Raw genomic sequence first — 27,875 nt, forward strand, 5'->3', positions numbered from 1 at the left:
CGTTCCTCCGTGCCGCCAGGCGGCGCTCGGTGCGGCGATCTCGCGAGAGCGGCCGTTCATCTCCCGGCAGCCGCGGCGCCACTGTGCCGATAGCAGAGCGCCGGCAGCACGGGGAGGGCACGGTGAGTGGGGGCTGCGTGCGGGTATTGCTGGATGTCGCTTTCTCGGTGCGCAGCGCGCCCTGCGGTGCCGCCGGCTGCTGATGGGGTCTCGGGGAGCGTGATGCCGGGGCTGCAGCTGTCGTGCAGTCCTTCTCCCCCAAGTAGGCTCCCACGCCTTCGCTGAGGCGCCCGGTCCGTGGCGATAAGACGCGGGGCTGCCCTGCCCAGCCCAGCCCTGGGGAGCGCCTGCGGTGCCTCCCGCTCGGGCCGCTGGGAGGCAGGGACGGGTGTCCTTATAGCGTGGGTTTATTTAAGGGGCCGACGGAAGGGAAAAGGAGCCGTCAGACGTTTCCGTAACGCAGCGACGCTTCGGCCGTGTATCTTCTGACGGAGCAGAACAGCCATTTTGCGAGGGCCGCCGGGCTGCGTGTGGGAAGGAGGCGTTTGCCGCTCTTTGTGCACGCCTCGCGGGGAGCCTCGAGCGGCAACGGCGCCGTGAGGCGGCTGTGGGGAGGCTGTGAGGTGACTTCGTGAGGCGGCTGTGCCGGGGAGGGCTCAGCTGGCGGCTGTGCTGTGACTCTGCTCATGTGGTAAGATGGCTCCTGAACGAGAGGGCTGAGAGAGCTGTGGTGGTCGGTTTGTTTGCTTGGGGAACTGAAAGGTGCGTTTTGGTGCTTGCAAGAGTGGAAAAACAAAATAAGTGAAAAACTTGCAGTCAGGCTGCGTTTAAAGGAAATGCCTCAGGGAGCTGCAGGCTCCACGGATGGCTGGTTTTAAGGGAAAATCTAAGGGATGTTGTAAGGGAGTGCATTAGTGAGGTGAAGGGTGTGAAACCTTGTGGAACAGCAGCTGTGGATGAGCCAGGCTGTGTCAGTACAAGGACAGAATGGCACTCAGAGGCTGTTCTTCCCTTCCCTGGCAGCTCTGCTGAGCCTTGCTGGGATCAGCTTCCAGCTGCTGGAGTTTGCTGGCTAGACAGAAATGCCAGGGGCACGTGAGCAGCAGGGAGGGTTGCCTAAGCTCCTGTGGTTGAGCCTGTTGTCAAATATTTGTTGTTTTTCCTGTGGTTGAATAAATTCTATGGGCTAAAGCATTCTGGAGTCTGCTGTTGCTCCTGGAGAGAGCTTCATCTCTGCACAGAAAACTGTCGCTGTGGAGTCTCAGGCTTTGTTTTTCCCTTTAATAGTGAAGTAGTGCAGATGGTTTTTCATAGGATGCCCTTCCTCTTTCCTTAAGGAAGCTTCTAAGAATTTACTATTGTGCTTTAGGAACGCGCTAAGAATGAGTCTGCCACAAGACAGAAATAGAAGCTCTTGCAGCAGTGAAACACTGGCAAAGTGCCTTCAGGCGAGGAAGGACTTGGAAACAGCTATCTCTGGAATTGTCAAAGCCGAGCAGCAGATTAAAGAGAACTGGCGAGAGGTAATTTTTCATTTGTTAAAAATGCATTAATAACTAATGTGACTTCACTGACGGTTTAAATCATTCCAGAATACTTTCTGTGGGGAGGATAGTCTGAAGTTTTCCAAGAGATGGGCAAGTATCTTGGCCTGTAACCTAGGCATGCTTTTAGTGAAGTTGTTCTGTATTGCTAGCCTAGGCATGCAGAATTTTCTAAAGCTTTTGGCTGAAGTATCTGAGTACAGAGATGTTGTGAATAGCACTGCTATTTGATAATCCTTTAGAGGCAGCTTGGAAAGTTGCACTGACTTGTGAGTCATGCGGTGTTGTGGGTTACTGTGGTTTAGAGCTTGAGGAATAAATTGGTACAAAAATACCACTTCTGACTGAGAAATAATATTTTAATATTATCTGTGCAGCATATGCTCGTTGGTAATGTTTGACAGCTACAACAAAAATGGAAAATGTTACCTTGCAGGTTAAAGCTAAGATTCACAGCCATATCAGTCGCCAGCTGGAATGCCTGCGCAGCCGTGAGGTGTGGCTGTTTGAGCAGGTAGATCTCATTCAGCAGCTGAAGGAGGAGGCGTTGCAGCAGCAAGCTCAGCAGCTCTATTGGGTAAGAGATAGTTGCATGTTCATTTTCTTGCACTGGGATTTTAAAATGAACTGCATCTTTGCAGTTATTTTCTTAGTTTTAACCTGAGAAGCCCGAACAATAATGAGTGTTTTGTCTTTCACACAGTACTTGGGACAGTTCAATTGCCTTATTCATCAGCTGGAACACTCCTACAATAACGAACTAGCAAACCAGATTTCAGTTTGCCTGGAGAGGTAAATATTGATTACGATGCAAGCTAACACAATTGGTATTTATTTTGACTTACAAACTTAACCCCATTTGTGATTCTGGAGGAACTAGTAATAAACCTGGGTCATCATTTCTGCATTTAGAAGTTTATAGGGGTAAGGTCTTTTAAAGCACTCTGAAATATGATTCATCTTCCTCTTAGATTGGAAGAAGACAAATAAAGCAAGACCATAAAAAGCAGTGGGTGTACTCATTTATGCAGATTTCTTCTGATTTTAACTGGTGATGGCAGCTGAAGTAAGAAGGAAGAACTTGTGTTTTGCTGGTTACTTTGCTGTAGTTTGTGAATTTGCACCTCCTTATTTTTTTACGAGCAGTAAAAATCTTTCATTTTTGTTAATTATTGCCTAGTCAGTTCCCAAAACAGGACAGGTGTAGAAGACAGACAATTAAAAAAATAAGTCTGTAACTCTCATCTTACTCTTTCAGACTGGAAGGTCTCACTCTTAAACCAGAGGAGTCTTCTGTTCTGAATTTTGAGGCTGACACATCGTACCTTCGCCAGGCTATTACCTCATTTGGTTCAATCAAAACAATGGTAAGCATTGAGACTTTACTGGATCGCAGTACTTAAAGTCTGTGTATGTATAGTTAGAGCTTGAATAACTCTTGTGTACAAGTCATATAGTTCTACTTGTTTAGTATTTAGACAGTGCTTTATTAATTATTGCACTTACCTCTCATTTTGACTGAACTTAGATCTAGTTATATATTGTGTTACTTTGGTTGTATTCTTACTCTTTTCCAGCAACTGAAAAATTAATGTTAAGTGTGAGCATCTAAAGGAAAATCTTAGATTGTGGGAAGGTATCTATGCTGTAGAAGTATTTTGGGATTCTTATGTAAGCAATGTATCTTTCATATTATTGGAGATCATTCCCTTAAAGGCAGTGGAATGGAACTAGTGTTTTTATAGCAAATCCTTTTTGTGTTCTGAATATTGAAAATTGTTGGCTATTATGAGTGGATCAGTTGCAACTGCACTTTGATTCTGCTTCTTAGAAACTGAAAAAAACTGAGATTTAAACTGAATTTTACTTCTCTCTTCTTATAGCAAACCTCAGAGAGAGAGAATACTTCTCCTTGGTTCCCAGGGCAGAATTGTTCCCTAACAAACTGTGAGCAGGTAAGATTAGTACTCAAATCTGTTGATGGATTAGCTGTATCAATGGTAAAGGAGAACTGCAGCACAGTGTGTTAGCTTGCTTGAGGAGTAGTTTCTGTTTGTGAAGATATCTGAGTGGCCAATAGCAGCTGCTGTGCTCAGCAATAGTGATGTGGTGTTCTAGCTGCTCCAGGAATAGATGTGCAAGAAGATAGCATGAAAATGAAGTTGGAGTTGGACTGTCAGCCACATGTCTTAAATGAACGGTCCTTTTTGTTGTCAGGTCAGGACTGGGAGCTGTGTAATTTGTTTTAATCCAGGAGTTCATGGGAAACAAGGTGCTGGGCCCTACACAGAAACAGTGCCAGTGAAAATTTGGAGAGCAGCAAACCAAAGATGGAAGTGTGGTCAAATGTAGGGGGTTGTGACTAGATTGTACATTGTAGAAGCTGTTACTTCCCTTGGTTGTCTTTTGCTCTCTGAACAATCTTGTATCACAAAACAGCCAAGGCGTGCCTTGAAGTCGTACAGATGACTGAAGATCTGCTTTTCTAACTTTCTATCTAGAATAAAAACTGGTTCAGAAATTCTGACATGTACTGAATGTTCATTTTGATGTTCACCTTCGATTGCTTCGGCAATTAGACAACTTGATAACTATCAGTGTTTTTTTAATTAGCAGAAAACACTGTGTGGGGCAGTGGGCACCTCGCTTGCTGACTGGTTGCTTGGAAGCAGACCTGTGGATGTTTGCCGGGCTCCATATGTTCCCAGCACCAATCTTGAGGAATGGGTTACCCAAAAATCTGTGTCAGAACCCAGCCAGGTATGCCATTAATGCACTAACCTTGTAAGGAGAGAATGGTTGCAGGTGGAACGTGGTAGAATTTAATTCTTCTGTAATTTTGGAGCAATGACTATGCAGTTATTGAAACACTGCTTTTTGGTGTCAATAACTGTATTTCAATGTCTTTACTAGGATTTAAGCTCTTCCAAAGTCTGCTATTTTGAGAAAGCCTGGGGAAACTTGAAAGATTTGGAAAACTGGCTCCTGCGCAGTCAACAGCATCATGTTGCTGGGAAGACAGATGGCCCTGGTCACAAGGACTCCACCTCGACTTCCAACTCGTCCTTTTCCGTGGAAAATAAGGTGGAGGATTTGGAATCCCTTGTGCAAGAGGAGGTGGACCTTTCCGACTGGCTGCTTACACCTGGCATGGAAAACGGAGGTAGTGCTTCAGATGAGAAATGGAAGAATGAATTTAAACCTTTTAGGGAAGAATTTAATTGCAATGATTGGCTCCTCAAAGCTGAAACATGTACCAGTTGTCGTGGCAGCCAGATCAAAAGTGTGGAAATTGAGAACCTGGGAAATCTGAAGTGCCTGAATGAGCATCTTGATGGAAAGAAGTTGCCCACTACATCTGCTGTAAATGCCTGGCTTCTTCAGCACCCCCAGGCTCCTTTTAAAATGGAAGATGTGTGCAAAGCTAATGAGCTGTGTAGCAGCTTCTCAGAGTGTGTGTGTGATGAAAACTGTGGAAAAGAGGCTCTGTGTAAATGGCTTCTGAAGAAAGAAGGAAAGGATAAAAATGGAGTTCCGGTAAGCCAGAAAGCTGTACCAAACCCAGAGCATGAGATGACAAAGTCTCTTGTCAATTTCTGGCTTAACCCTTCACAACAGCTCCCAGGGGAACCTGTTAGCACCGAGAAAGTGGATTATTCAGCAGAGATAGCAGAACCCTTCAAAGTACTGCTTGAAAGGCCTCTGACAAGCTGGCTAGCCAAGTCTGAACACAGAGCAGAAAGTGGAGATGAAAAGGCAAGCAGAGAGAAAGTAAATAGTTCCAGAAGTCCCTTTATGGACCTCTTGGCTCCGTTCCACCACCCCTTGAACGTAAGCAGTTGGGTGTTGGCTTCAAACAACCTAGAAAATGATAACCCGCCTCCAGTGGAAGATAAATGGCTCCTACACAAGAAAGCACAAGTAAGCATATTCATAACTGCTTGTCACTGCTGTGTTTTAAGCCAATGGAATGAGTTTATTGTTTAAGAACTTTATGCCTATCTTTTTTTCTGAATTCATAACTCTTCTGTACAACATTGGCTGATAATTTCTAAGTTTTTTTTTTAGCTCTCTTAATGTCTTCAGTGATTATTACTTAGTTATTTCAGTAGACTGGGCCAGTGTTTCACATACAGCAAGAGTTAATTTTTAAATACAAGTAGTCTTCATCTTACAGATTCAGGATACGGGTTTTTTCTTTATGAGTGCTTGATGGGTTTTGAAGAAGCATCAGAATGTTAAGCTGACATTAATGAAGGTGGCGATTTTTCCAGGAGTTTGGCCTTCCTACGGTTTGCGACCTGTTTGCCTGTATGAAACTCAATGGAGATAACGAGAGATGGCTGTGTCGCACCACTCTGCAGGTAGGCTGCACTGACTGTGTGTCAGCATATCTGCCCCTAACCGTAGCTAAGGTACCAAATACAAAAGGCAGTGGCTTTCATCTTCAGAGTTCTCCAAATCTAACCTTTAACGGCACTGAGATTTCCTGCCCATACGCCGTCTTAGCAGCTTGAGTCTTCTGCTTTTTCATTATTCCTTCTCTTGATTCCAAGCCAGAGTTGCTTACGTTCTTGAGTAAGACAGTTAAACTGATTGACACTTGATGAAATCTTGTTAACTTCTGCTGTGACTAAAACATGCAGTTAATGTTCAAATGCCTAGGTAACTTCTTTCTTGTTTTGGTAATGTATTTACACATGATATTGTGCTTCTCCTCACTGTCAAAATAATCACAGAATCATAGAATGGCCTGGGTTGAAAAGGACCACAATGCTCGTGTAGTTCCAACCTCTCTGCAGTGTGCAGGGTTGCCAACCACCAGACCGGGCTGCCCAGAGCCACATCCAGCCTGGGGTAACTGTAATTGTTTTCAAAATTCATGGAAAGCCGCCTTCTTAGCAGGTGCTCATCAAACCCTAGAAAGCAAGATACTCTTTTTTAGCAATCGTTTCAGTAGGATTTTTTCCCAGTGTCTTACAAATGCTTTTGTCCAAAAGTGCTTCTTCATGTTTATTGCAGATCAAAAAGAATAACCCTGTTTTAAACTTGTTTAGATGTGAAGAACTGGAGGCGTTGGGATTGTCCCCTTCCTGCTGACGAAACGCACATCACGCTGAGTGACTGCAGCCAGCTGAATTCTCATCTTGGTGTTTGGGGGTCTGCTTTGTCTTTTACAATTATAACAGAAAAACAAATATTCATATAACAGAGTTGTGGTGCAAAATACGTCATCGTCTTATGATTAATTTTGAAATGTAAACCCACTGAGCATAAGCAATCTGACACTATAGAGATGTTAGTCAATTTGTATGTTAGGGGATTACCTGCATCTTCTTTCATGGGCTCTCTTGAAGTATATTGAAACCAGTGCAAGCATAAAGCAAAATCTCTGTGGTGCTGTGAATCATCCACCTTGGCCATCCACTTCAGAAATGTTGCATTTACATTCAGATGCCACAGCTTTGACATGAGCTGGATTCTAGCTCACTGGGGTTGCGAGGTAGCTTAGACTGTGCTTGGAATTAATTGTTTTTAATTGAGCAGTTGCTAATTGCAAAGGTTTCTTTTGCATCTTATATTGGTGTGTATCCCAGCTGAGTACGCATAGTCTAAATTTTGAATACCTCTGTTTGTGGAACCTGGCACATGACATGGAGAGTTGGTAACATGGTTTGCAAGTTCTTGAGCCCTTCAGAGGACAAGGTAGACATTGGTCTGACAAAGGAAAAACAAAATCAGGTTGGTGGGCTTTTCCAGAGTGTGAGCTTTGATGCATCAGTAGAGCCAGAACCTTCTGTGTCCACAGCATTTAGTAACTACTGAAATTTCATGGGAAGAACTGTAAAATTACATGTGTTTGTTTCTGATAGTTTTAGGTAAGTCATGATGAGCTTTTATTGATTAAGCCAGTGGAAAGCAGGAATCCTAGCCAGGTGGCATTTAAGGTAATATTTGGGGAATTGGATTCCTTCTCTTCAGATTAGATTTTTTTTTTTTTTTTCCTATTTTAATTGGGAAGCACTGGCTTTACAAACTGCAGATCCCACTGTCTGATCAATTTTAATGTTTTAGCTGTGAAATTTCTTACTGTTATCAGTATAAATTGAGGGTTTCAGTAATTCTGCTCCCTATAGCCGTGGACATGCAGCTCAGGAGATACTTTACATCTTGAGTTCATGGGGAACAAAGCGATGTTGGGTGGAAATGTGGGTCACACCTGTCAGTTTGCATGAGAAACTGAAGTTGCATCATTCCTGCTGCAGCTTCTGCTCACTTCAAACTTAGTGACTAAAAAGCCTCCTCTTTTCCCTACGGGTGAGGCCTGCCTCAGAGTAAAAATGATTTCACTTCCTTGCAGTGCTGTAGAAATTAACAAGATCCAACCTTGGTATGTGCGCACACGTTGCTGTCTGATACAACCTGTGTATTTGTTCCAGTTTTGGGGCTGAGAGGTACGCTGCACACCTGAAACTGGACCCCAAAAGGGCTTGACATCAGTGGACCACTACCTAGAGGCTTTTGTACTTCAGTAGTTGGAGCTTTCTACTGAAAGCAGAAAGGTGCTTCCGAAGCTCACTTTTCTCCTTTGAACGTGTCTTTGTGGCATGGGGAGATGTACTATCACTAACTCCAATAATAGCCTAATTTGATTAGCAGTTGAACTTGATGAAGATGATTGAAGTGCAGCCCACCTCCTGTAATTCCTCGTAGTTGTGTGCTACCTTATCAGTTCATTATGAGCCTTTAAACCTTGGGAGTATGTATTCCTTTACTTACTCAACTGACTTATCACTAATTGATATTTATGTAAAACATTAACTAGTCTTTTCCATTAAAATAATTGCAGCCAAGCTGTGTCGTATGGCTTCTTTGTGGGATGGTTAACAAAACTGCGGGACTAGCCTGGGTGACTTCAGCTCGGGTGCTGTTGTGGCTCTGCTCTCACCCCAGCACTGGGTTTCTGCTTCAGTTTGCTGCTTGGCTCCCACCTGCACTGTGGTCAGCTGCCCAGGCCAAGGAACCTTAGGGAGCTTACTGCCATCCCTGCAGTGAACAGAAGCTCACAGACACATAGCTGGTATGGCTAAAGCACTGGCCTTTATTCAGGAGCTGTAAGAAACACAGGCTTAGACAAAATGGTGTCTTTTGAGTCTTATTAAGCCTTGAATATTGAAGGATTTATGGATTTTTGTTTTTAATATGATTCAGTCCTCTTCTGCATCCACATTGTGTCTGCCTGCACAGTGAAAGCTGGTTCTCTCTAGCTCTTGAGCTTTCCTTGTATTTGAATGTCAGACTTGTTGCATATTTTGCCTCTCCTCTGAGGATTTCCTATTCCTTTAAAGTGGCACTGTACCACAAAGCATTCTTCTGTGACAGCGTGCAGCTGGGCCAGGCAGCCTTTCCACCCAGTTACCTGGAGTTTCTTTTGTGGGTGTATGTGCATGTAAGCTTTTTTCCTAAATGGGCCAGACCTTCCCTTAGCAGCCACGTGTGGAACTCCTGAGCGTGTATCCTGAGCATACGGCTTTCACAGATGAGGACAAATAATTATTTCAGATCTTCTAAGTACAAAAGGAAGACAAAATAGCAGGTGCAGATAACACTTAATAGCTTTGCAAGCAGTCAGAAAGGTTTTCTTTGAGCTGAGGGGTTAGGCTGATGTACTGAGGAACTGGGTGAAAGCAGGGCATGGGCAATCCCAAGCAGGAGAGCAGAAGCCTGGATAAGGGCCAATGCACCCAACACCAGGGCTGCTCATGGGGCATCTGAGAGGTGCCTGTGGTGGCCAGTACATCTGGGCAGGGAGAGGGGGATTACACAGTGGGAAAAGATGCCTGGGTGGAATGCAGTACCAGTGCTAATGATAGAGTACTAAAAAAGGCTGTGGTACCTCCCATGTCACTGTGGAGCCTGGCGTGCAGCAACACAGGCCAGTATGCAAGTATACAAAGCTTCATTCAAAGCACACTAATTTTCTAGCTATACCTCTGTGCAGAGAGGCAAAATCTGATAAAACCTAAACTGGAATTGCCCCCTATCCTTTCTCAGTCCCACATTAAGTCAGAGGAAACACAACCTGTGAACTCTGGATCCTTTTGCTGCCCTGTCGTACATTCCCCCACGTGTTTTCAGAAGCAGCTTCTGCTGCACTGAGGAAGTTGAGGTTGCCAACTTGTGACTAACGAAGTTTCAACTAATTCCCCTTTGTTACCACAACTCATCTGCTGATAAGGAATGCTGAAGCGGGGTTTGCCTTTCTGTTCATTGAGCTGCACACAAAAGTGGTGGCAGAACAATCGGAAAGCTTTCCTTATAGCTGCTGTCTCAGGTTCCCTTACTTGCTGCCACAGCATGGAAAGGTGTCCATCACTCTTGTCAGCAAAACCAGATGCTGTGCCAGGCACAGCAAGCAGACAGAGCACAGCACTTTGGGACCACGGAGGTCCCTTATGCCCACATTTACATAATTCTCTTTTGGAGGACAACGATGTGCTTACCAAATCCTACAGGTGCAACTTCCTTTTATTCCTACTGACCTCACACATTCTTTTGGTCACAGCTTTTTTAGCAACAGCTTTATGCTGACTGCTCACAATTTACTGGTGACCACAGCAACTCTTGCACATAAAGCATGAAAAGATGCTGTCTATAATCCTTACAGTTTACGCAGTTTTTCTTTGGAGAGCTTGGAGCCATCAAATATGGACATGTATGTTAGTGCATGCTGCTGCTACTAGATGCCCACTGCTCCCCTTTTTCTTCCATGTGAAAACTGCAGCATTCCAAATTAAATCCCATGCAGAGCTGGCTGCTACTGTGGTTGCATTTCATAGCTCAACTACGCATCATGCTATATAAAAGCAGGTTAGGAACCACAGGTGTTAACAGCCTTAGAAAGAAAGCTTATTGCAGAGCTCTGCTCTGAAGCAAACAGTTCCAGGCAACAATCCTTTGTCTATCCTTGTTGAGCATGCAGGAGTACAACTCCTATTAAAGATGACCAAAAACCACGGACTGGGAGGAACCCTCAAAGCCAATGGGGAGGAAAACAGCAGCTCTATCTGAAATTGCATGCACCTTTCCCATGTCCCACCATCAGCACTGCACAGCTGGTGCCCAACTCACCTTTCTGCTGGAAGCAGGACATGGTTTCTTAAGTGGTGCAACCCTAAAGAGTATGTGCTAAAAGGTCCAGCCCTTATACCACAACACCAACATACAACCCACTCTGAATGAAGTGAAACATAAATAAGGTTTAACAAAAAACAGCATTTACAAAGCAGATGGAAAAAAAATGTTTTTTTTTTTCTTTATGTTAGACCTAGTTAAATGCTGGCAGAAAGCACCTGCTTTGAGCTGGCAGCCAAGCAAGGCCAATAGAGTGCAACTGTGAAGTTCCTTTAGGAGAGAGGCTCCTTGACAGAGAGAAAAGCAGAAAAGCACTGCTATCTTTCTTCTACTTTGTCTCTATTTTTGTGCAGTGTACGATAACTATCAAAAGCTTTACAGGAGGTTATTTATTAAGTAGTATCTCTCTTGGTTGTTTTTTTTTTCCCTTGCCTTTGTCCTGTCCTGGGCCTGCTTAATTACAAACTTAAGAAATGAGCTGTTAAACAGTAATCTTGACTACTGAATTGATTTGTAACTTACTGTTCCATTTATCTACAAAAAATGCTCTCAAGCATTTCACAAACTATTTCATGGTTTCACTTCAATGCTGGTAAAGGCGTAGATTCATCACATCTCTGTTTCATCAGTAACCTATAAGAACTACTTAGGGATTGGGAAGAGAAACTTAATAATTAAAAACCCAGTAAGAGCAAGCAGGAGAAGTACTTGTATTGCTTGGCTTCTAATGGTTGGCTGAGTGAGCTGTAAGGTCCTGGAGCACCAAGGTGTTTATAACCCAATGACAGCTGTCTTGCAATAGTAATTGGTTACTGCCCTCCATCCATACACACATTCTGTATTTGTTACAAGTCAGGGAGTGGCACCAGCCCCTGCCTTGCTGCCACCATGCATCAGGAGACAATCAGCCATCCAGCACTTCCCCTCACCCAATTGCCTCATGACTCTATCACAATGGGCCTTCAAAGCTGAACTGTAAATGCAAGTCACTGGATGCAGGACGTCTTTGTCTCAACAGCAGCAGGAACAGCAAACCATAGAAAAGGTGTTGCATAAGTACCACCCTTTTTATTAATTACAATATCCCTTTTAACAGCTTACCCTGAGCTGTAAGAGCAACGAGCCCTGCCCTGTGCCAGTTGCTGCTGGAGGCTCCCACCTGCTCCAGCCGCCCAGGTGCTGTTGACAGACCTCAGTGAAGGGCTCTATGGACAGAGCCTTTATTGTGCAGCAGCAGCACTCATCTGACCGGACCTGGCAGCACAGCTGGTGCAGTGATGGGACTCGAGCACGCTGCGTGGCTCTGGCCCAGGGCTGGCTGGTGAGCATGTCAGGGAGACTGTCGTGGTGGCCGCTCCGCTCGCAGGTCCAACAACTATCACTGCCTCCAGCAAGTGGCTGGCAGGAAGGAAAGGGCCAATCCAGCTAAACGGTGGCAGGAGATTCCTCCCAGCACAGCTTCCTTCAGTTTCTCACTAATTGTAAATAGAATAGGAAGGGGCACCAGACAGATCTCGCAATGATTGTTTGGTGACTGTGCAAGCGTGTCCTCTGCCCGGCGCTGACTGCCCTGCTCAGAGGGACTGCCGGGCAATGGAGCCCTTCATGTGCTCCCAGTTGTTATACAGAGCGTAGAGGCCAGTGAGAGTCAGACCTGCAATGCCCCCTCGTGCTATCCCACGCACTCCACCTGAAAAAGAAGAAAAGCTCATTAACACCGTTCCATGCAATCATGAGCCGCAGCAACTCCCACGAAGTTGTTCGCATCTACAACATGTGCTTTTTTGAATAACCTTCCACAAGGGGTGCCTGTGGAACCCCTCAAACCAACAGCTAAGCTCAAGAGAGGTGGTTGATCACCCCGACCCTACTCCTGCTGCTGTGATTTCTGTCACACTTCTGCTAACATAGCACCATGGCTTTAGGAACCACACAGAACAGCTGAAGTAATGATGACTTTTCCAAAGTCCTACTGTTTCTATTTCATCTTTCCTCAGCAGAGGTTGCCAGGCAAACATGATAACCTCTCGCTTTAAGAGCTCCTCCAGTTATGGATTGAGATGGGGAAAAACAGTCCTGTATGTCCATCACAGTCACTAGATTTGAATGGAAAAAGGGCAGGATGGCAATAAAGGAACAGGAGTGATGTGTGTGTGACCTTGGGAACCAGAGACTGAGGAGGGCCATCAGACAGAACCTACCACTACTTTTTTGGTATACTTTAAGCCTTCTGAAAATAAAATAAAATTAAATTAAAACAAACCTAAAAAAAAGCAGTAACAGTCAAGAACTTCCTAGGGCAATGCATTGAATAATTTCCTCAATTCTTATATTCTTCACCTTCAAGGTCATTCTGCAATGGCAAAGACTGAGAAGCGCAGACAATAAATGATGCACATGTATATATAAAGCTACTTAGTTGAACCTGAGGATTCTGTAAGCAAAAACACAGTGCAGGTGAGGCTGCTGCCAGTGCATGGCTGGGATGTGGGAGTCAGTGGCACCACAGCCTCACACAGCCTCACACACCCCACATGAACTTCAATGTACAGTGGCAGAAGGGGAGGGAGGCATCTGTCCCTCCACTGTGACCGAACAGCAGAACGGTTGTGTTTCTCAGGAGCAGGGAGTGCGTTGGTCAAGTTCCCAGAATATACTCTGACCACAGGGGAACATCTGAGAGTGTGACTCAACACTGGGGAACTTCAGAGTTTGATTCTGCATTGTTTATCGGTGCCAAACTAAGCATGCAAGATAACACACACGATTGTGGCCAGATGCCATGCACCCACTTGGTAAAGTTCCTCAGGCTTGAAAGGAAGCACATCCCAGTAATCAGCGATGATTATTCTTTTATTTTACCATTAGGGGCCATAAAGCTGTCTCACAGGATTGCATTTAGGCTTTTAGTGGGGCAGGGAGCTGTTGGCTCCAACTAGGCTGAGACAGCCCTACATGTGCCGCAAGATCAAACAGATTTCACTGGAGCTGTTAAAGCTGTTCGTGCTGCTGGACATGTGCTGCAGCCAGGAAGTTGCAGAGCCAACAGCAGAGCTTGGACTCCGTAACAGAGGTCGCATCTGGCTGTGGCTTTCTAGAAACTTCACTGCCAGACTTACTGTGATGACCTGGGGGGTTTGGATACAAACCTGCTGAGGTCACTGCCCTCACTGCTCCAAGTAAAGCTCTGAGCAGTAAGAAGAGCCATTTATGCACCTATGTGCCTAAACCAGGAACCCAAAGGCAGACTTGTGGCTTTGGTAGCTCAGCCTGACCTCGCTGCAAAAAAAGCTTCTCAAAGGAAGGGCTCACAGCTGGGTACACAGCCAGGCACACACAGGCGTCCCGCTGCTGGCTGAAAGCCACACGTATACCATGTGCAAAACCTGCAAAAATACTATTTGCTTATTGCTTTTTTGGGAAAAATGAATTAAACATTAGTCTAATATTCTGCTGCTTATACTAAGCAGCAATTCTTCGTGGAAGAAACCTCCAAAAGAGGGCTCTTAACTATGCAGCTCTACAGGAAAGTGCATGAAACATGGCACATCCCCACAGAAAGTGAGGCAGCATGGGTCTATGACTGTCCCTACAGGCCCTCCCTTCAGCTCCAAGCCCTATTCCCCTCCTTTCACCTTAAAGTCATATTTGCCCTATAGAAGAAAGGTTGGTTGGAGGCTGATGGAGCCTGATTGTGAGGGAGGCCAGGGTTCTATAGAACTTTTTAACATGCACAGTGGAGCCATCTTCCATCCATCCATCCATTGGTGCTGCTCCTAACAAAAAATAAGCATTAATATTGTCACATGCTGAGGCCAGTCAGGGGAGGAGGGAAGCCCATCTTAGAAAGAATCAACCCTATAGGCCTGAAGCATTCTGCAGGTCCTGCACAGAATTTAAGGCCCCTTGGACTTTGCTGAAGATGCATCAAGGGAAGTCTGTCTGTTTCATGAGCAAGAAATGATGCAGTTGAAAATGAGTGCCTTACTGAGTTAGTTTAAAAAAAATACATCAAAGCTGAAACCACATAAAGAACTTTCCATAACTGATTTCCATCTAAGTAAAAGCCTCCAGGTCTGTAGCAGACACTGAGCAGTAATACACTGCAAAACGCAGCCCAGTTGCTGGGCAGAAAATGTTAAGTCCTCTAAAAAAATCACCTTGTTTCTTAAATAAACAAAAAAATGTAAAAAACCTCTCCCCTCCCATCTCAGCTGTGCTTCCGTGATAGCCAAGTTCTCACCCCTCCTCTGCAATCACCCTCTGCAGCCCTCAGATACCAACTCTGCCTCAACAAACCCTGCTAGAAACATGATGGTGGGCCTCCCATCCTGTATGCTGGGCTGAGATAAAGGCCCAGCTGACAGACACTTCTGAGAGCAGGTATTTTGAGATCAGGCAACTTTCAGGATTGATAGCTGAGAAGCTGCTGTGGGTTTCTGAAAAAGCACCTAATGCTCCCTACTTGACAGTGTGGTTGGTTTGGCTTTAGCTGATGCACCTTTTCACCACAGAGTACTGTCCTTTATCTCTGAAACATTTTACATGCATAGCACGCCGTGAGATGACTCAATGTATTCTAACAGCAGATGCAGTGAATTTGACTCAGTAGGGAAAAACCTGGCCTACACTGTTCAACGTGAGGGCAAAATCTTCCATTTCAGCCCATATCAGAATGTATCTTCAGAGCTCTCATTTCCTGGATGTATAAAACAAGAACATTCTATGGTAACATTAGGATGCCTTAATTGAAAACCTAGCCCCACCTAGTTATGCCCAACAAAAGAACTAATGCATGATTAGTTTTTCCTCTCCCTCTGATATTCAGATTAGGAACTTCACTTCCTTCAGGGCCTGTAGGAACAAGGTGTTACTTAAATGATCTAAGGACTTGGTTTTTCACATACACAAGGCAACCTCAGCTTTTTAAGAAAGTACTGATGTCTAAATACCTGACAGATATGAAGTTTAAAGTTCAGAAGCAAATCATTTACTTGCTCTTCTCTGAATAAAGCAGTGCATTAAGAGACGCCAAAGCCACAGCTGCAGCAGCCTGCTAGCAGTTTCTTCCTTTGCCTCCCTTCCCCAGACAGAAACAAGAGAAAAAAAACACTTGTCTGGCCTAAAGAAAAATAGATTGAACCCAGAGGGAAGACACCTTTATAGCTCACAATGTAATTAGTGAAACAAGCACCCTTGGCTCTTTGCAGTGTAGTTCACAGAACTGATCTTTAGCTCTGTGCAGACTTTACTGGTAGCAGTATAATATTTAGCCCTTCCTAATTAATTAATGACACACTGATTTCTAGGGTTGTGTTCTGAGATCTCCAGATGACAAGTACTGCCCTTGGTTATTGCTAGCATCCATTTCCCTTCAAATTATTTTACACTGAATTATGTACCAGCTACTGTGCAAAAGGCAAGAGAGGTTCTATCAGGCTCCCACTGCACAGCAGCACAGTAAACAAAATTAATTCAGCTTGTCCAAAGAGTTTATCTTTGTTCCTATCTCGCCTGCTGTACAGTGGAAACAAAAGTTATCTACCAAGAAGCACATCTACAGCCTGCGTAACACTCAGATAAAGGTTATTGAAGTTTTCTGTTTAGTGAACTCTGTAAGGCTATGGTGAGAAACCAATGCCTGTCACCTGGACTCAGACCAAAGGTCCTCCCAGCTCAGTATCTTTTTCTTGACTGATCAATACTTAGTGCAGAGCAATCCAACATTTCTTTGCTCTATGATGTTAGTATGTGTGCTTTGTAACCTTTCAGGACAAAAACACTCATCTGCCTAACTTCTGCCTTGGTCTGAAGTCGAAGAATAAAGAGTATCTAATTAAAAGGAAAAGCCATCCTTCTAGGCTTAGGAAATCAGTCTCCCTTTTAGTCAATCCTGTTCCACTTTCTTAAGCTGCAGCACTTTTAGTTCATATGCACTGACACAGGAACACAAAGGGCTTTCTTTCATCCCTCACACCGAATGTTCTGGATGGAATTTAGGCTGAGAGCTTCAAGAGCAGCTTTCATGAAGTGCAAAGTCTGGTGTAGCGAGTTCATACTGAACTAACGCTACCTTCAGGCTAAGAGCTAGTAAGTAACCATAGCATTTTTCCAGCAAAAAAGTCAGAGACCACCTTGGACAAATGATCTGCAAAAGCGTGCTGTCTCCAAGCTCCCCAGGCTAACTCCACTTTCAAACTCCACTCACAGCACCTGCTGACCTAACCCATACAGCGTGCCAAGATGGATTCCATGCTATCATTCCCCTTCTTGCAGCAAACCAACCTACGTGACTGGCTGCAAGGAGGTCTGTCAGAACTCCTGGGCACTTAACTGCTTTAGCCACTTGCGATAGGCAATTTTCAACGAGTAACACCACTTCCAACGAACACAGGAGAGCAGAATTCCCACAGTCAGCACTTGCAGACTTTAATATTCTTTTTATCTCCTCACACACAAGCTGTGGGTTAAGGAGTCTTGCACAAACCTCTTTGCAAACTGCTGGATTTAGGGCGTGGGTGCTCTCGAAGCCTTTTTGGTAAGCCTTTCTGGCATTTTGGTAATGATTAACCCCTCTGCAAAGACAAAAACCGTGAACACTGGGACCAGTTTGGGGCAACAAACCTCCAAAAAGTCTTCATATTATTTTTGTTTCCTGTCTGCTCACGCTCTCTCAGCAAAGGACAAATCACTTCAGTTTCAGAAACAGCCTACAGGAAGGCTTTGTACAATACACAAAAGAGCATTTTTCCAGCACAGCAGGATTGCTGATGTGACTGTTCCATCAGTGCCATGCTTAAAAAGGAACCAGAAAGTCAGAACAAAAAAACCTGCCTTACTTTATACCGTTTCTTCTTAAACACATTCCTCATCTCTTCACAAAAGAGAAGTGATGGGAATGGAAAATGTGAGTGCTTGAACAACACTGCCTCTATCAACTCTGCATCCTCCCTTGTGCATTACAGAATGGACTTGATTTGGGAGGGGTGCCCCTGGGAGTTTCTGACTGCTGTTGAAATGTTAGGGTTTTCACAGAAATGTTTCAAGCTTTCAAATTGCCCCTTTTAATGCCAATACGACATGGCATTCCACATAACATAAAATGGTTACAAGCTTAGAATACATCGCAGACCTGAACTGATCCTTTGCATATGACGTAACGGAGGTATTTCAGAGCTTTTGGACACATATATTGATGTTGGGTAAAGGCACAGCTTTTGGGGGAAGCTTTACCATACTGAACGAGGAAGGGTACTCTGTCATAAGGGGACAGGAAAGGAAGCATGGGAGAAAAAGCAGGAGGAACAGAGCATGATAGGAAAAAAGGAAAATATTGAAATTAAGTTCTTCCAACAGATGTGGCCAACATCTTTTTCACTTCCAGAACTAATCCTTAAAAATAAAGGTCTACTGTGCTGCTCACATTGCCTGTGAAAATGTATTTCTTTTCAGTTTCTGTGTAGGAGGTATAGCAGAAATCCAACACTATGATGAACACACATTTATTCACTACACTTACCTTTATCAGTGTGACTGTGACCTCAACAGATCATATGGTACAAAAGAAAAAGTTCCACTGCGCTCTGGTAATTTTTTTTTAGTGTCAGATGACTGCATGTGACCAAAGCAGACACGCATGGTTGCACTGCACCAAGAAAAGATCACACTAAATGCCAGCTCTATATTTCTGAAAGGCATGGGGGAAACTTCTGGAGTGCAAGATGGCAGTCGTGGCAGAATAGAATTCTTATATTTTCTGTAGCCTATCCAGCTGTACATGGCCATCTAGCAGATTCCTCAGCAAGTCCCAATTAAGTAACTGATTGCAAGAGAGCTATATGCTCTAGCAAGGTTAAATGTACCAGTTGGCATTTCTAAGACTGCTCCAGCCAGTGACTGCTGCTTTTAATTAATCTAAATCAACAGAAAAATAAGGTATCTCAAGCTGCTTTGTTCCATATATAAAGATGATATTGAAGAACTTTTCTAAAACACTGAGGCTCAGCAAAATATGTGAAAGTACAAAGGTTAATTACAGAATTATCTCCTCATACAGGTAAATTATACAGCCTAACTTTTATTGAGGTATATAAACCTGTCACTTTTTTTTCCTGTGGTACCCAGTAATTCTCTAAAAATTATGATCTCCAACTGCTGAGCCTGGAATAATAACTTCTGTGTTAGCAGAAGTCTTGTTGATGAAGTCCAGGCCTTCTCTTTTGCAAACAACTCAATATTCACCAGCAAACTCAGCTTAAACCCACGCTGCTCTAACATTGCTGGTCTTGATCACTGTGCAAAGATGAGAGTCCTGCCACAACAGCTGTACAAACACCCATGTGATAGCTTTACAAATATATGAACTTCTGCATACTTTAACGATACAAATCCATAAAATCTCAGGTTTAGAAAACAATCGTAAGGCTTCTTTAAGTGTTCCACTTGAATTCCTGATTTTTCACCTCCTCAGATGTGACTTTCTTTTTTTTTAATTAACTCCCATTTGGAAAGTAATTTTGTCTTAAACTGTTTAAGATTGTATCAGATGAATGCTTCGTATACGCTCAGAGAAGGCCAAGGTCTCTTCCTATTTTAACATTTCTGTTATTTCTTAACCTTAGAAGCTGACAGCATCATTTTTTTCCCATTTTGGTATAAGTAAACAATTTCAATTAGCTGAAAAAAGATATGCAACTTCACCATATCTCACAGGTAGCTGAGACATAACCCACACATTGTTTTTCACACAACTAAGACTGCTGAAGGGAAACTTGCATTTAAGAAGGTAAATAACATTTCCAGCAGAATTAAGCTGCATTCTTTCCAACTTGCAAAGGTCTAACAATAATAATGAGAGCCAAATTATGTTTGTTATATACATATGCCAAATAAACAGCCTAATGTTTACTCAGCTTTACAATGAGATCATCTAAAAAAAATACCCAGCTTGTTCTTAGCTGTGTTCTTCAGGTATAGCAGGAATAAAAATCAACACTCCCACAAGTCTGCTAGTGGATGCAAGGAAATGGGAATCTCCTTCCATAGTAAAGGAGAGGTTGGGAGAAATACACAGAACACCTGGACTGCTTCAAGATGAAGCTTATTACAAGTCACTCATATGACAACTGCAACTGCAAAAAGCTACGTTCCAGTTCTGTGCCTAATATACCATTTTTATACTCTCAATTATTGGAGCAGGACAGTATTTAGAAAAAGTAGCAAGTCCTAATAACTAGAAGAAAGCACAAGAGGAGAAATAAAAACATTTTGTCACTCTACCAGTGCTTTTGTATAGCATTCCTGTCAAGGTTCCAGCAGCTATGGTATTCAGGTCATCTTCTGCACCTCGTGTTTTTTCAATGATGACTCCAAAAGCACTGTACAGCAGAGCTGGGAAGGAAAAGTATTAAAAAATTCAAGTTAAAATTCCCACTGTCTAAAATACCACGCTCAGAATCAAGGCTCAGTGTAACTAGTTAGACTGTGCACAGATTTTCTGTCTTTGGTTTTTATTCCAGCCCCAACAGTTTTACAGGATAACCTTTCTCTAGCCATAGTTTGGTCATAAAGTAGATTTACTCATGATATCTAGTACTGTCTGAAGACATGACAAACAGATGATATCAAGCAGTGGCTGAGGCTTAGGTCTGTTTTGTTAGCTCAAATTTTTTAAAAGCTTTCCAGATTTAACTTTGTACTGTCAGGCTTTATATTGCTCTCTGGAGATGGCACAAAGCTAATCAGCTCAACACTTTCTAGACAACAGACCAAATTGTTGTCCATAAATCACCAAGATTTACTGCCAGTTGTGTAGGTGTAGCATTCAGAACATGGTACCACAGACTGGAGAGCAAGGGCCTACGTTTCTGCATAAATGCTTGGGATTTGACATATACAACTGCTTCATCTCTGTCTTATGGGAGAACTTTGTCCCCAGACTTTGGAGAAGTCTATCAACTATCCTAAAGAGGATTTAAAAGAGAAATGAGTGAACTTCCAATATACATGCATATACAGCTTAAACTTTCTGCACAAAGGAGAAGCCCTCCCAAACCCACCCCAAGGAGTCTGATGGTATAATCACATTTCAGGCTCAGGACAGGAGAGTATGTCACGGTCTCCATGTGTCCCTTTCATCTTTCATCTGCTAAGAGTTAAAATCTTTCTTTCTGCTACAAGCGGCCATATGAAAGTTGATGAGACAAGTAATAGCACCTTTTTCCAGACAGGCAATGGTGGTTTTCACTGTCTTAGTTGCATGTTGTATGAACAACGAGGGGAAGGAAGATTCCCCTCATACAAGATACATTCAACACATTCTTTGAAATAAAGATGTTGCTGCCTTTGTTTAGGAACAGAGTGACAAAAATTGTTTGTAGCAACAAAAGGAATCTGATACACAGAAGTGTTGCACAAGTGAAATAAAATGCAAAAATTCTTTAGCTTCTTTCAATGATTTTCTCCAGTACTTAGGATGATGCAGAGCTAATACCAATCCCCCAGATATAAAGTTCTGCTTAACTCTGTGACTGGTGAAGTCATACTTTGTAACAAAAGAAACAATTTGTTACTGGAATGCACAAACATTTTCTTGAGTAATCTTTCTTCAAACACAGCTGAAAAATCCTGTTAATGTGTCACTTACCTTCAGACCTTGAACTGCAGTGTTCCTGCATCCCATTTTCCAGAAATGTTTTGATTAGAGCTGGAACAGAAAATACCACTCCCCCAGCCCCCCTTCTTCTGCCCCCCCAGCCCCCCCACCTCAACACACACAAAAAAGAAAAAATCCTAGGCAAATGCTTCCATTTTTGAAAATTATCATGCTCAGTTATTCAGAATCCTGTGGTCTCTACGTTATGTCTCAAAAGCTGATGTCTAAGTTAACTGGCACACTAATCTACTCTTCAGAAATAACACTGAAATAAAATGTAATAAATGCAATTTAGCCCATGCTTTGCATTATTTTTTTTAAATTATAATATAAAATACTGTAAAGTTGTAAGACTACATAGTTGGTTTTACGTACTGATCATTTATCTTCCATTACCACTTTGTGGGGCACTGAGTTCCACCACTGGTCAATTTCAAAACAACGTATTTTCATCAGTTCTCCACTTCTCACAGAAATTCCTTACTGTGACAGTGGTGAGACACTGGAACAGGTTGCCCAGTGAGGTTGTGGATGCCCTCTCCCTGGAAGCATTCGAGGGCTGGCTGGACAGAACTCTGAGCAACCTGGGCTAGAGGGAGGTGTCCCTGCCTGTAGTAGAGGGTTGGAACTAGATGGTCTTAAAGGTCCCTTCCAACCCAAATCATTTTATGATTCCATGGTTCTCCTTTCAGAGTAAGCGTTTATTCTTTTTCTGACTGGGAGGTGGGATGGGAACACCAGCCAAAGAGCTTATATTTTCCAGGACTTCAGTTATTCCATTGACTTTCATGAAGTTCCCATAAATCGTTTTTCTGAAGCAATTTGTGTTCTGTCTCCCCCACTCGGTTTACAGAAGTTCTCCCATCAGGCTTTTGATAATTTTCTTTGCTCTTTTTCTAATTTGTACTAGTTATAAGCAATGTCTAGACCTGAAGTTGGTATCATATGCAATTATTCCACCCAAGCTAACACCATAAAACCACAAAATTTTTTAGTGGATATCACATTTCTTCCGCAGAAACATTTTGATTTTTACCTGGAGACAGACATCAGGGAATGGCTCATATAACCACAATCTCTTTTTAGGTTGTTATTTCTTTCAAAAGGATCCAAATCATACTTTTTGCCTTAAGGTGTAGAATTAACTACAATTTCCTAACCGTTTAGTATTACCTTTAATTTTTTGTCTGTTCCTTTCATTCCATAGCTAGATTTCTTGTTTCTAATGCACTAGAAATATCATTCATTAATTAGAGGCTTCTGGCTACTTGTTCTTAAAATTCAGTTTTGGCCTTTCTGCTGAAATACTCTATACTCTCAAATTCCAAAGAAGCAGATGCAATTGTTCCTGGTGGATGTCAAAATGAAAATGTAGAAGGATATGTTCTCCTTGACATAGTTACATGCTTATAAATTGTTTTCTCTAAAAATGACAAGTTCACTTACCCAGAGATCCCAGAGTGTTAGCCCATAATGCTCCTTGCCTGGTCACCATATTTAGAATTCTGTAAAGAAGTTAAAAAGATATTAAAAGCTTTAGTACTCTACTAAGGCTTTACAGTCAGGCATTATTCTAAGCCAGAGAATTAATGCTATTGGATTTATGATAGCAGGTATGAAGTGTTTATACTACATGTTTATCACTGAAACTGGAATGACAAACTAAAAAGCCTTCCAAAATAGAACAGTTAGGAAAAGCATACAACTCAGTAATACATAATCTCCTCCATCATGCATATTCTAAAGAACAGGGCATGCATTCCTCAAGGCAAATATTTATTTCTGCCCAGTCTTAAGAAAATCTGTCTTTTGAGACAGACTTGTGCCATATCAAGATATGAATCTCGTCACTTCAAATGACTTCTTAAACCTACTAATTTGTTTGTAACACAGCTTTTCATATAGCTAGTGAGAACAATTGATATAACTGAGTTGTTTTAACTGTAACATCTCCAAGAAAGCCAGAGTGCTCTTTTAGAAGGTGCAAGCAAAACAGGGATCATATATCAGGGAGCCTGGTGACACCTACATGAGTGAGATGGGAATGAAACCACAAGTCTGAACAAACTCATATCAGTGGGAAAGAGGAAATCCTGTGTTTCCATTTGTGAAAAGGAGCACACAGCAGAAGTAAGGTACCCTAAATATTTCTGCATGTATGCTTCCGGACTAGCACTGAAGAGCAAAATGAAACCCTCAGCACACTCTCAGGGAAGCACCACGTCACTTCTTGGCATCAGCTGTCACCAGAACGGTGACAACAGCCAGAAGAGATGACTGATTTTTATCTCCCAGCAGTGTAACACCGCCACAGGCACAGTATTGCCCTGGACAGCTGACTACCGCTGGAGCTTAGTTCATCACTTAACACAATGAAAATGTTACACGTTGTATCCCTTCTCATTTGAGTTCATTTGATTTCATTTCTTATTACTTTTCCTCTTTCCTAACTAGGAGAGGAAGAGAGGCTGTTTCTCTTGGTACATGGTTATGTAATGAACTTCATTTTGAAGTGAGGAAAACATCGAAGAGACCAGGGTATTGACAGTCTCCTTCTCAAATCAAACCCCAGCCCCATTTTGTCAACATTCCATCAATTCAGAATCGATGAGAAAACTATTACTTTAACACATGAAATATCACAAGATATCTGAAGGCAAATAGCAGCAAAATTCGTATTTTAAAAAGCGTATATTTAGGATGAATTTAAAGGAGATATAGATAAACGTTTCCCTTCCTTGCCTTTGATTTGGAAAAGACTGAAATTAATACATTAATTCAAGGTGATGACAATCCTCAATGTGCCTTTTCCCTTGCAGGGCAAGGACAAGGGAACAGCAACGTGTGCAATGACTGCCACCTGCTGGGCTGGACCCATCAAAATCCGCATGAAAATGTTGTCTAAGCTTATTCTGAATACATAAAGTACAATTTTGTTCATCTATGGAAGAGTCATAATGCTCACGGGGAGTATTCTGGTTTTATCTTTAATACTACAAATGGTAAAGAAAGGGATGGAAAATATAGAAACTTTTAAAATGAGAAGAGTCTGTACAGACTGGACTGTGAAATAATAGTATATTGCTTGTTTAAAATTCCCTTTTTCCAAAGTAGTTCAGAAGAACGAAAATAGTCTCCCTCAGTTATTTCACTCTTCTAGTTTGCAATGCCTCCTTTAAAGGCACTTATGCTTTCTTATAGTGGTGTCTAAACTACCAATAATTATGTAAGTATACGGCATTCCTTCAAATAACAAGATAAGGTATCATTTTGGGAATGCTGAGGATACTCATAGATGCTGTGATCCAGAAAATCCTATACTTTGTCTAGGGGAACTGTTAGGTCACGACTTGAACTGGTGACTGAGCACCTGGTGAAGGGGTGTTGCTGTCCTGGGAAGCATAGGCAAATTGTTTGCACCTGTGCTCCCCACTTGACAAGAAGGGGTGGACTCAGATTAGAGCCACCCTGGGCTCATATAAGAGCCAGCCACTGTATGGAGGGTATCTCTTTGGTCTATGCTGCTTCCTGAGGAGAAGTACTACACAGCCAGAAAACCCCTTCACCAGTTGAGTGAGTTGCATTATTTTTCAATACAACTATTAGTCTACCTGCAACTACTTTGCCTAGTACTCCCAACAGTCTGTCAGAAGGAATTTTGCTTCTTGGTGAGCAAAATATTTGGTGTAATTAGCAGGATTCTGGGTAAAGCATCTACAACTCAAAGACAGAAATGGCATTCTAAAGACTGCTCTGAAGCCTGGTTACCTGTCCCTGCAGTGGTGGATTACACGATTTCATGAGATGCTGAGGGTTTTAAATGAGAAACGCAGAGATGGTCAACCCAGTGTCCTGCGATTATTGCAGACATCTTGGGTTTTCCTCCTTAGAATCTAAATCAAGGGGAGTGATGCATGCTTGAAACACCAAGTTGGGATGCTGTATAATCTTCTGTTCCCTGCCCCTGAGGACCTTGTGCCAGGGACACAGGCAAAGGTAAAGTGGTCTTAGAAGATGCAGATAAGACCAGAGTGGCTTGACTTGCTTGCACTGCAGGGGAGGTTACTAGAAGAGGTGGTAATCAGTAACTCTGCAAGTAATTGCTACATGTATCCCAGAAATTACAATATACAAATCCTGATTTTCATTGTGAAGGGAACACACTGTGTTGCTTTGGTAGGTCAGAACAACCCCAGTTCTGGTGCCTGACACAATCACCTAACCATCAATATTGGGCTGAAAAATGAAGTATAAATGACTTCAGCATGTCCCTGTTCTGGCAGAAACACTGGCCCAGAACTGTAATATAGCACACATTTTACCTTGGAGGATGGACTTTGCTTGTTCTGGTACTGGTTAAGTAGTTGTTTTACTCTCCCTGAGATCTATGACCAGTAAGACCATCGGGAGGAACAACTGATATGCTCTAATGTCATTGAGGAGTCCTAGTAATGTTATCTTCAGTAGCACCTGGTAGTGGAGTTTATTGAAGAAAAGAACAACCTGGACATCTGGGAAAAATCGCACAACATCTATGATTCTGCAATAACTACAAACCTTGTGTGTGTGATCCTGCAACAACTATGAAGCCTGCTTGCACAAGTGAATCTTTTTACTGACTTATGCCCATTCCAGATGGGAATTACTGACTGTATGACTTGTGATCCCAATGCATGAGCTTATCTCCAAATGCACCTGTAGGGGAACTGTTCGGTCATGGCCTGAGCTGATGATTGAGCACCTGGTGAAGGGGTGTGTCTGGCCCAGGGAGCACAGCTGCAGACAATTTACCTGTGCTTCCCACATGACTGCAAGGGGTGTATTGTGGGTCTACTTCCCTGGGCTCATTTAAGAGCTAGCCTCTGCAGGGAGAACATCTCCTAGACAACAGCTGCTTCCTTGAAAGGAGTGTTCTGCAGCCAGAGATCCTCATCACCAGCTGGGTGAGTCAAACTTTTTTCCTGTATATTACTGTTGGTATTCTCCAATAATACTTTGCTGGGTACTGCAAAGAACTTGTCAGAAACAATTTTGCTGCTCTGTAAGGTAAACAGTACCCAGTCACTGTTTGTGTTGTGAAAGGGTAGGATGTAGGCCAACTGCTAGGTCATGGCTGGAACTGAAGATTGAGTACCTGGTGAAGGGCTGTAGCTGGCCTGGGGAGCACAGGCAAATTGTTCACATCTGTGCTCCCCGTGTGACCAAAAGGGGTGGACTCCTGGGCTCATGTATGGGCCAGCCACTGTAAAGAAAGCACCTCTTGGGCTTAAGCTGGTTTCTAAGAAGAAGTGCTACATAACTAGAGATCCCCTTCACCAGTTGAGTGAGTACCGTTCTTTCTTTATATGGTTATTAGACTACCAGGCAAACTACCTGCAAATACTTTGCCTGGTATTGCCAAGAATGTCAGAAGTCATGAATGTCAGAAGTCATTTTGGTTCTTGGTGCGCAGAACACCATGCAATGCTTGCTCAGCAGCATGCAAATCCAGGCAAGTACATCTTCTGCTTTCTAATTTCCTTCCGGTTCTGATAAGTTCAGGAATGCAAAGAGAACTTGCTCTTAGATAAGTAAGGGGGGAAAAAAAAAAAGCTCTAAACAAATTGCTTCTTTTGGGAATACTTCAACAAATACAATCACTGCCTTGACTTTGAAATAGATTGCTATAAATAATAAAGCTCTAATTTAGTCTCTCAAATATTTAAGATAAGTCAGGAGACATAATTGTCACTAAATGAAAAACAAAGTTATTGAACATCTCTAGTCTAAAAACAATTCAAAACTTATTGTTGACAAATTTGGACTCCAATTTATTTCCACTAAAGACACAGATACATTTAGTTTTGCAATACGTTCAGAGCTAATTTTGTTCCATCCTGAAAAAAACAAAACTGTTACTAAGCTGAACTTCTGCAGTCAAGCACTTACTGTACATTTCTAGGTTTTGACCATGCCATGTTCTGAGTCTCCTTCAAGCCAAGTCGCAAGCCATTCAGCGCACCAAATGCTGCCCCTGGTTAGCAGGAAAAAGAACAGAAACACTACTAGTAGGCACTTAGAAAACTCAAAGTGTGTAACCTGAAGTTAAACAGCTGTTTATGTAAGACTACAGGTAAAGGCTGTTGTAATAGCTGGAAAAAGTGAAAATATGACCACCTACCTGTCATACAACATCCTCCAATGGTGAAAAAGGCTAGCTCAAATCTGCCCCGAGTTTTGTTGGCTCCTGTGGGTAGGATAAACTCATCTGTATCCTGGAGGAAAAAAAGCACAACTTTAAATCAGATACACTTGGCAAATACAAAGTGTATACCATGATTGCTTTTTTTAAACCATGCAGTGAACTAAAGCAAGAACAGATGTAAGCAGTGTTTCTGGACATGTTATCTACACTAGATTTATGTGAATTATAAGTCTTATATTTCAAAAAGAATGGAATACTTAAAAACCATGAAATGATTTGGGTGCTCTTTCTTTTCCAGCTATCATAATTCTCTAGAAATAATATCAGGCAGCCAATCACAGAAGGGCTTGGGTTGGAA

The 27,875-nt window shown here is 42.7% G+C and overlaps 2 protein-coding genes, 1 long non-coding RNA gene and 1 other non-coding gene across 6 annotated transcripts in view; 2 read left to right on the top strand and 2 right to left on the bottom strand.

The window, feature by feature from the left end:
• NCOA4 (nuclear receptor coactivator 4) lies at window positions 1–8,398 on the top strand. 3 transcript variants are annotated; one of them, XM_052677798.1, is made up of 10 exons: window positions 1–122; window positions 1,370–1,523; window positions 1,981–2,121; window positions 2,248–2,336; window positions 2,803–2,911; window positions 3,428–3,499; window positions 4,158–4,304; window positions 4,458–5,465; window positions 5,819–5,908; window positions 6,602–8,398. In XM_052677798.1, exons 2-10 carry the CDS (start codon window positions 1,383–1,385, stop codon window positions 6,605–6,607), a joined length of 1,803 nt encoding a protein of 600 aa, XP_052533758.1. In that variant the 5' UTR covers window positions 1–122; window positions 1,370–1,382; the 3' UTR covers window positions 6,608–8,398. The 3 variants fall into 3 exon arrangements, with proteins under 3 accessions (XP_052533758.1, XP_052533757.1, XP_052533756.1); XM_052677797.1 differs by lacking the exon at window positions 1–122 and adding an exon at window positions 386–691 and having other exon boundaries at window positions 4,161–4,304; XM_052677796.1 differs by lacking the exon at window positions 1–122 and adding an exon at window positions 387–691.
• LOC128078015 (mitochondrial import inner membrane translocase subunit Tim23) overlaps window positions 7,553–27,875 on the bottom strand; it is a 22,338-nt gene continuing 2,015 nt past the window's right edge. The window contains exons 3-7 of the mRNA XM_052677809.1: window positions 27,494–27,587; window positions 27,262–27,346; window positions 22,780–22,838; window positions 19,959–20,069; window positions 7,553–12,369 (exon numbers count right to left, since the gene is read on the bottom strand). Coding sequence (XP_052533769.1) covers window positions 12,254–12,369; window positions 19,959–20,069; window positions 22,780–22,838; window positions 27,262–27,346; window positions 27,494–27,587 — 465 coding nt within the window. The 3' untranslated portion in view covers window positions 7,553–12,253. The remainder of the gene's footprint in view (window positions 12,370–19,958; window positions 20,070–22,779; window positions 22,839–27,261; window positions 27,347–27,493; window positions 27,588–27,875) is intronic.
• Window positions 23,487–23,683, bottom strand: LOC128078231 (small nucleolar RNA SNORA74). Its single transcript, XR_008205380.1, has one exon. It is a non-coding gene; the product is annotated as a small nucleolar RNA SNORA74 (small nucleolar RNA).
• Window positions 24,843–25,808, top strand: LOC128078019 (uncharacterized). Its single transcript, XR_008205267.1, has 3 exons — window positions 24,843–24,906; window positions 25,224–25,329; window positions 25,717–25,808. It is a non-coding gene; the product is annotated as an uncharacterized LOC128078019 (long non-coding RNA).

This window comes from Tympanuchus pallidicinctus, unplaced genomic scaffold, assembly GCF_026119805.1.
Source record: "Tympanuchus pallidicinctus isolate F22 unplaced genomic scaffold, pur_lepc_1.0 scaffold16, whole genome shotgun sequence".
Lineage (NCBI taxonomy): Eukaryota > Metazoa > Chordata > Aves > Galliformes > Phasianidae > Tympanuchus > Tympanuchus pallidicinctus.

Coding starts and splice junctions, on each gene's coding strand:
- NCOA4 (XM_052677796.1), top strand. Junction 1,524..1,980: donor TTAAAGAGAACTGGCGAGAG/GTAATTTTTCAT, acceptor GTTACCTTGCAG/GTTAAAGCTAAGATTCACAG. Junction 5,466..5,818: donor TCCTACACAAGAAAGCACAA/GTAAGCATATTC, acceptor CGATTTTTCCAG/GAGTTTGGCCTTCCTACGGT.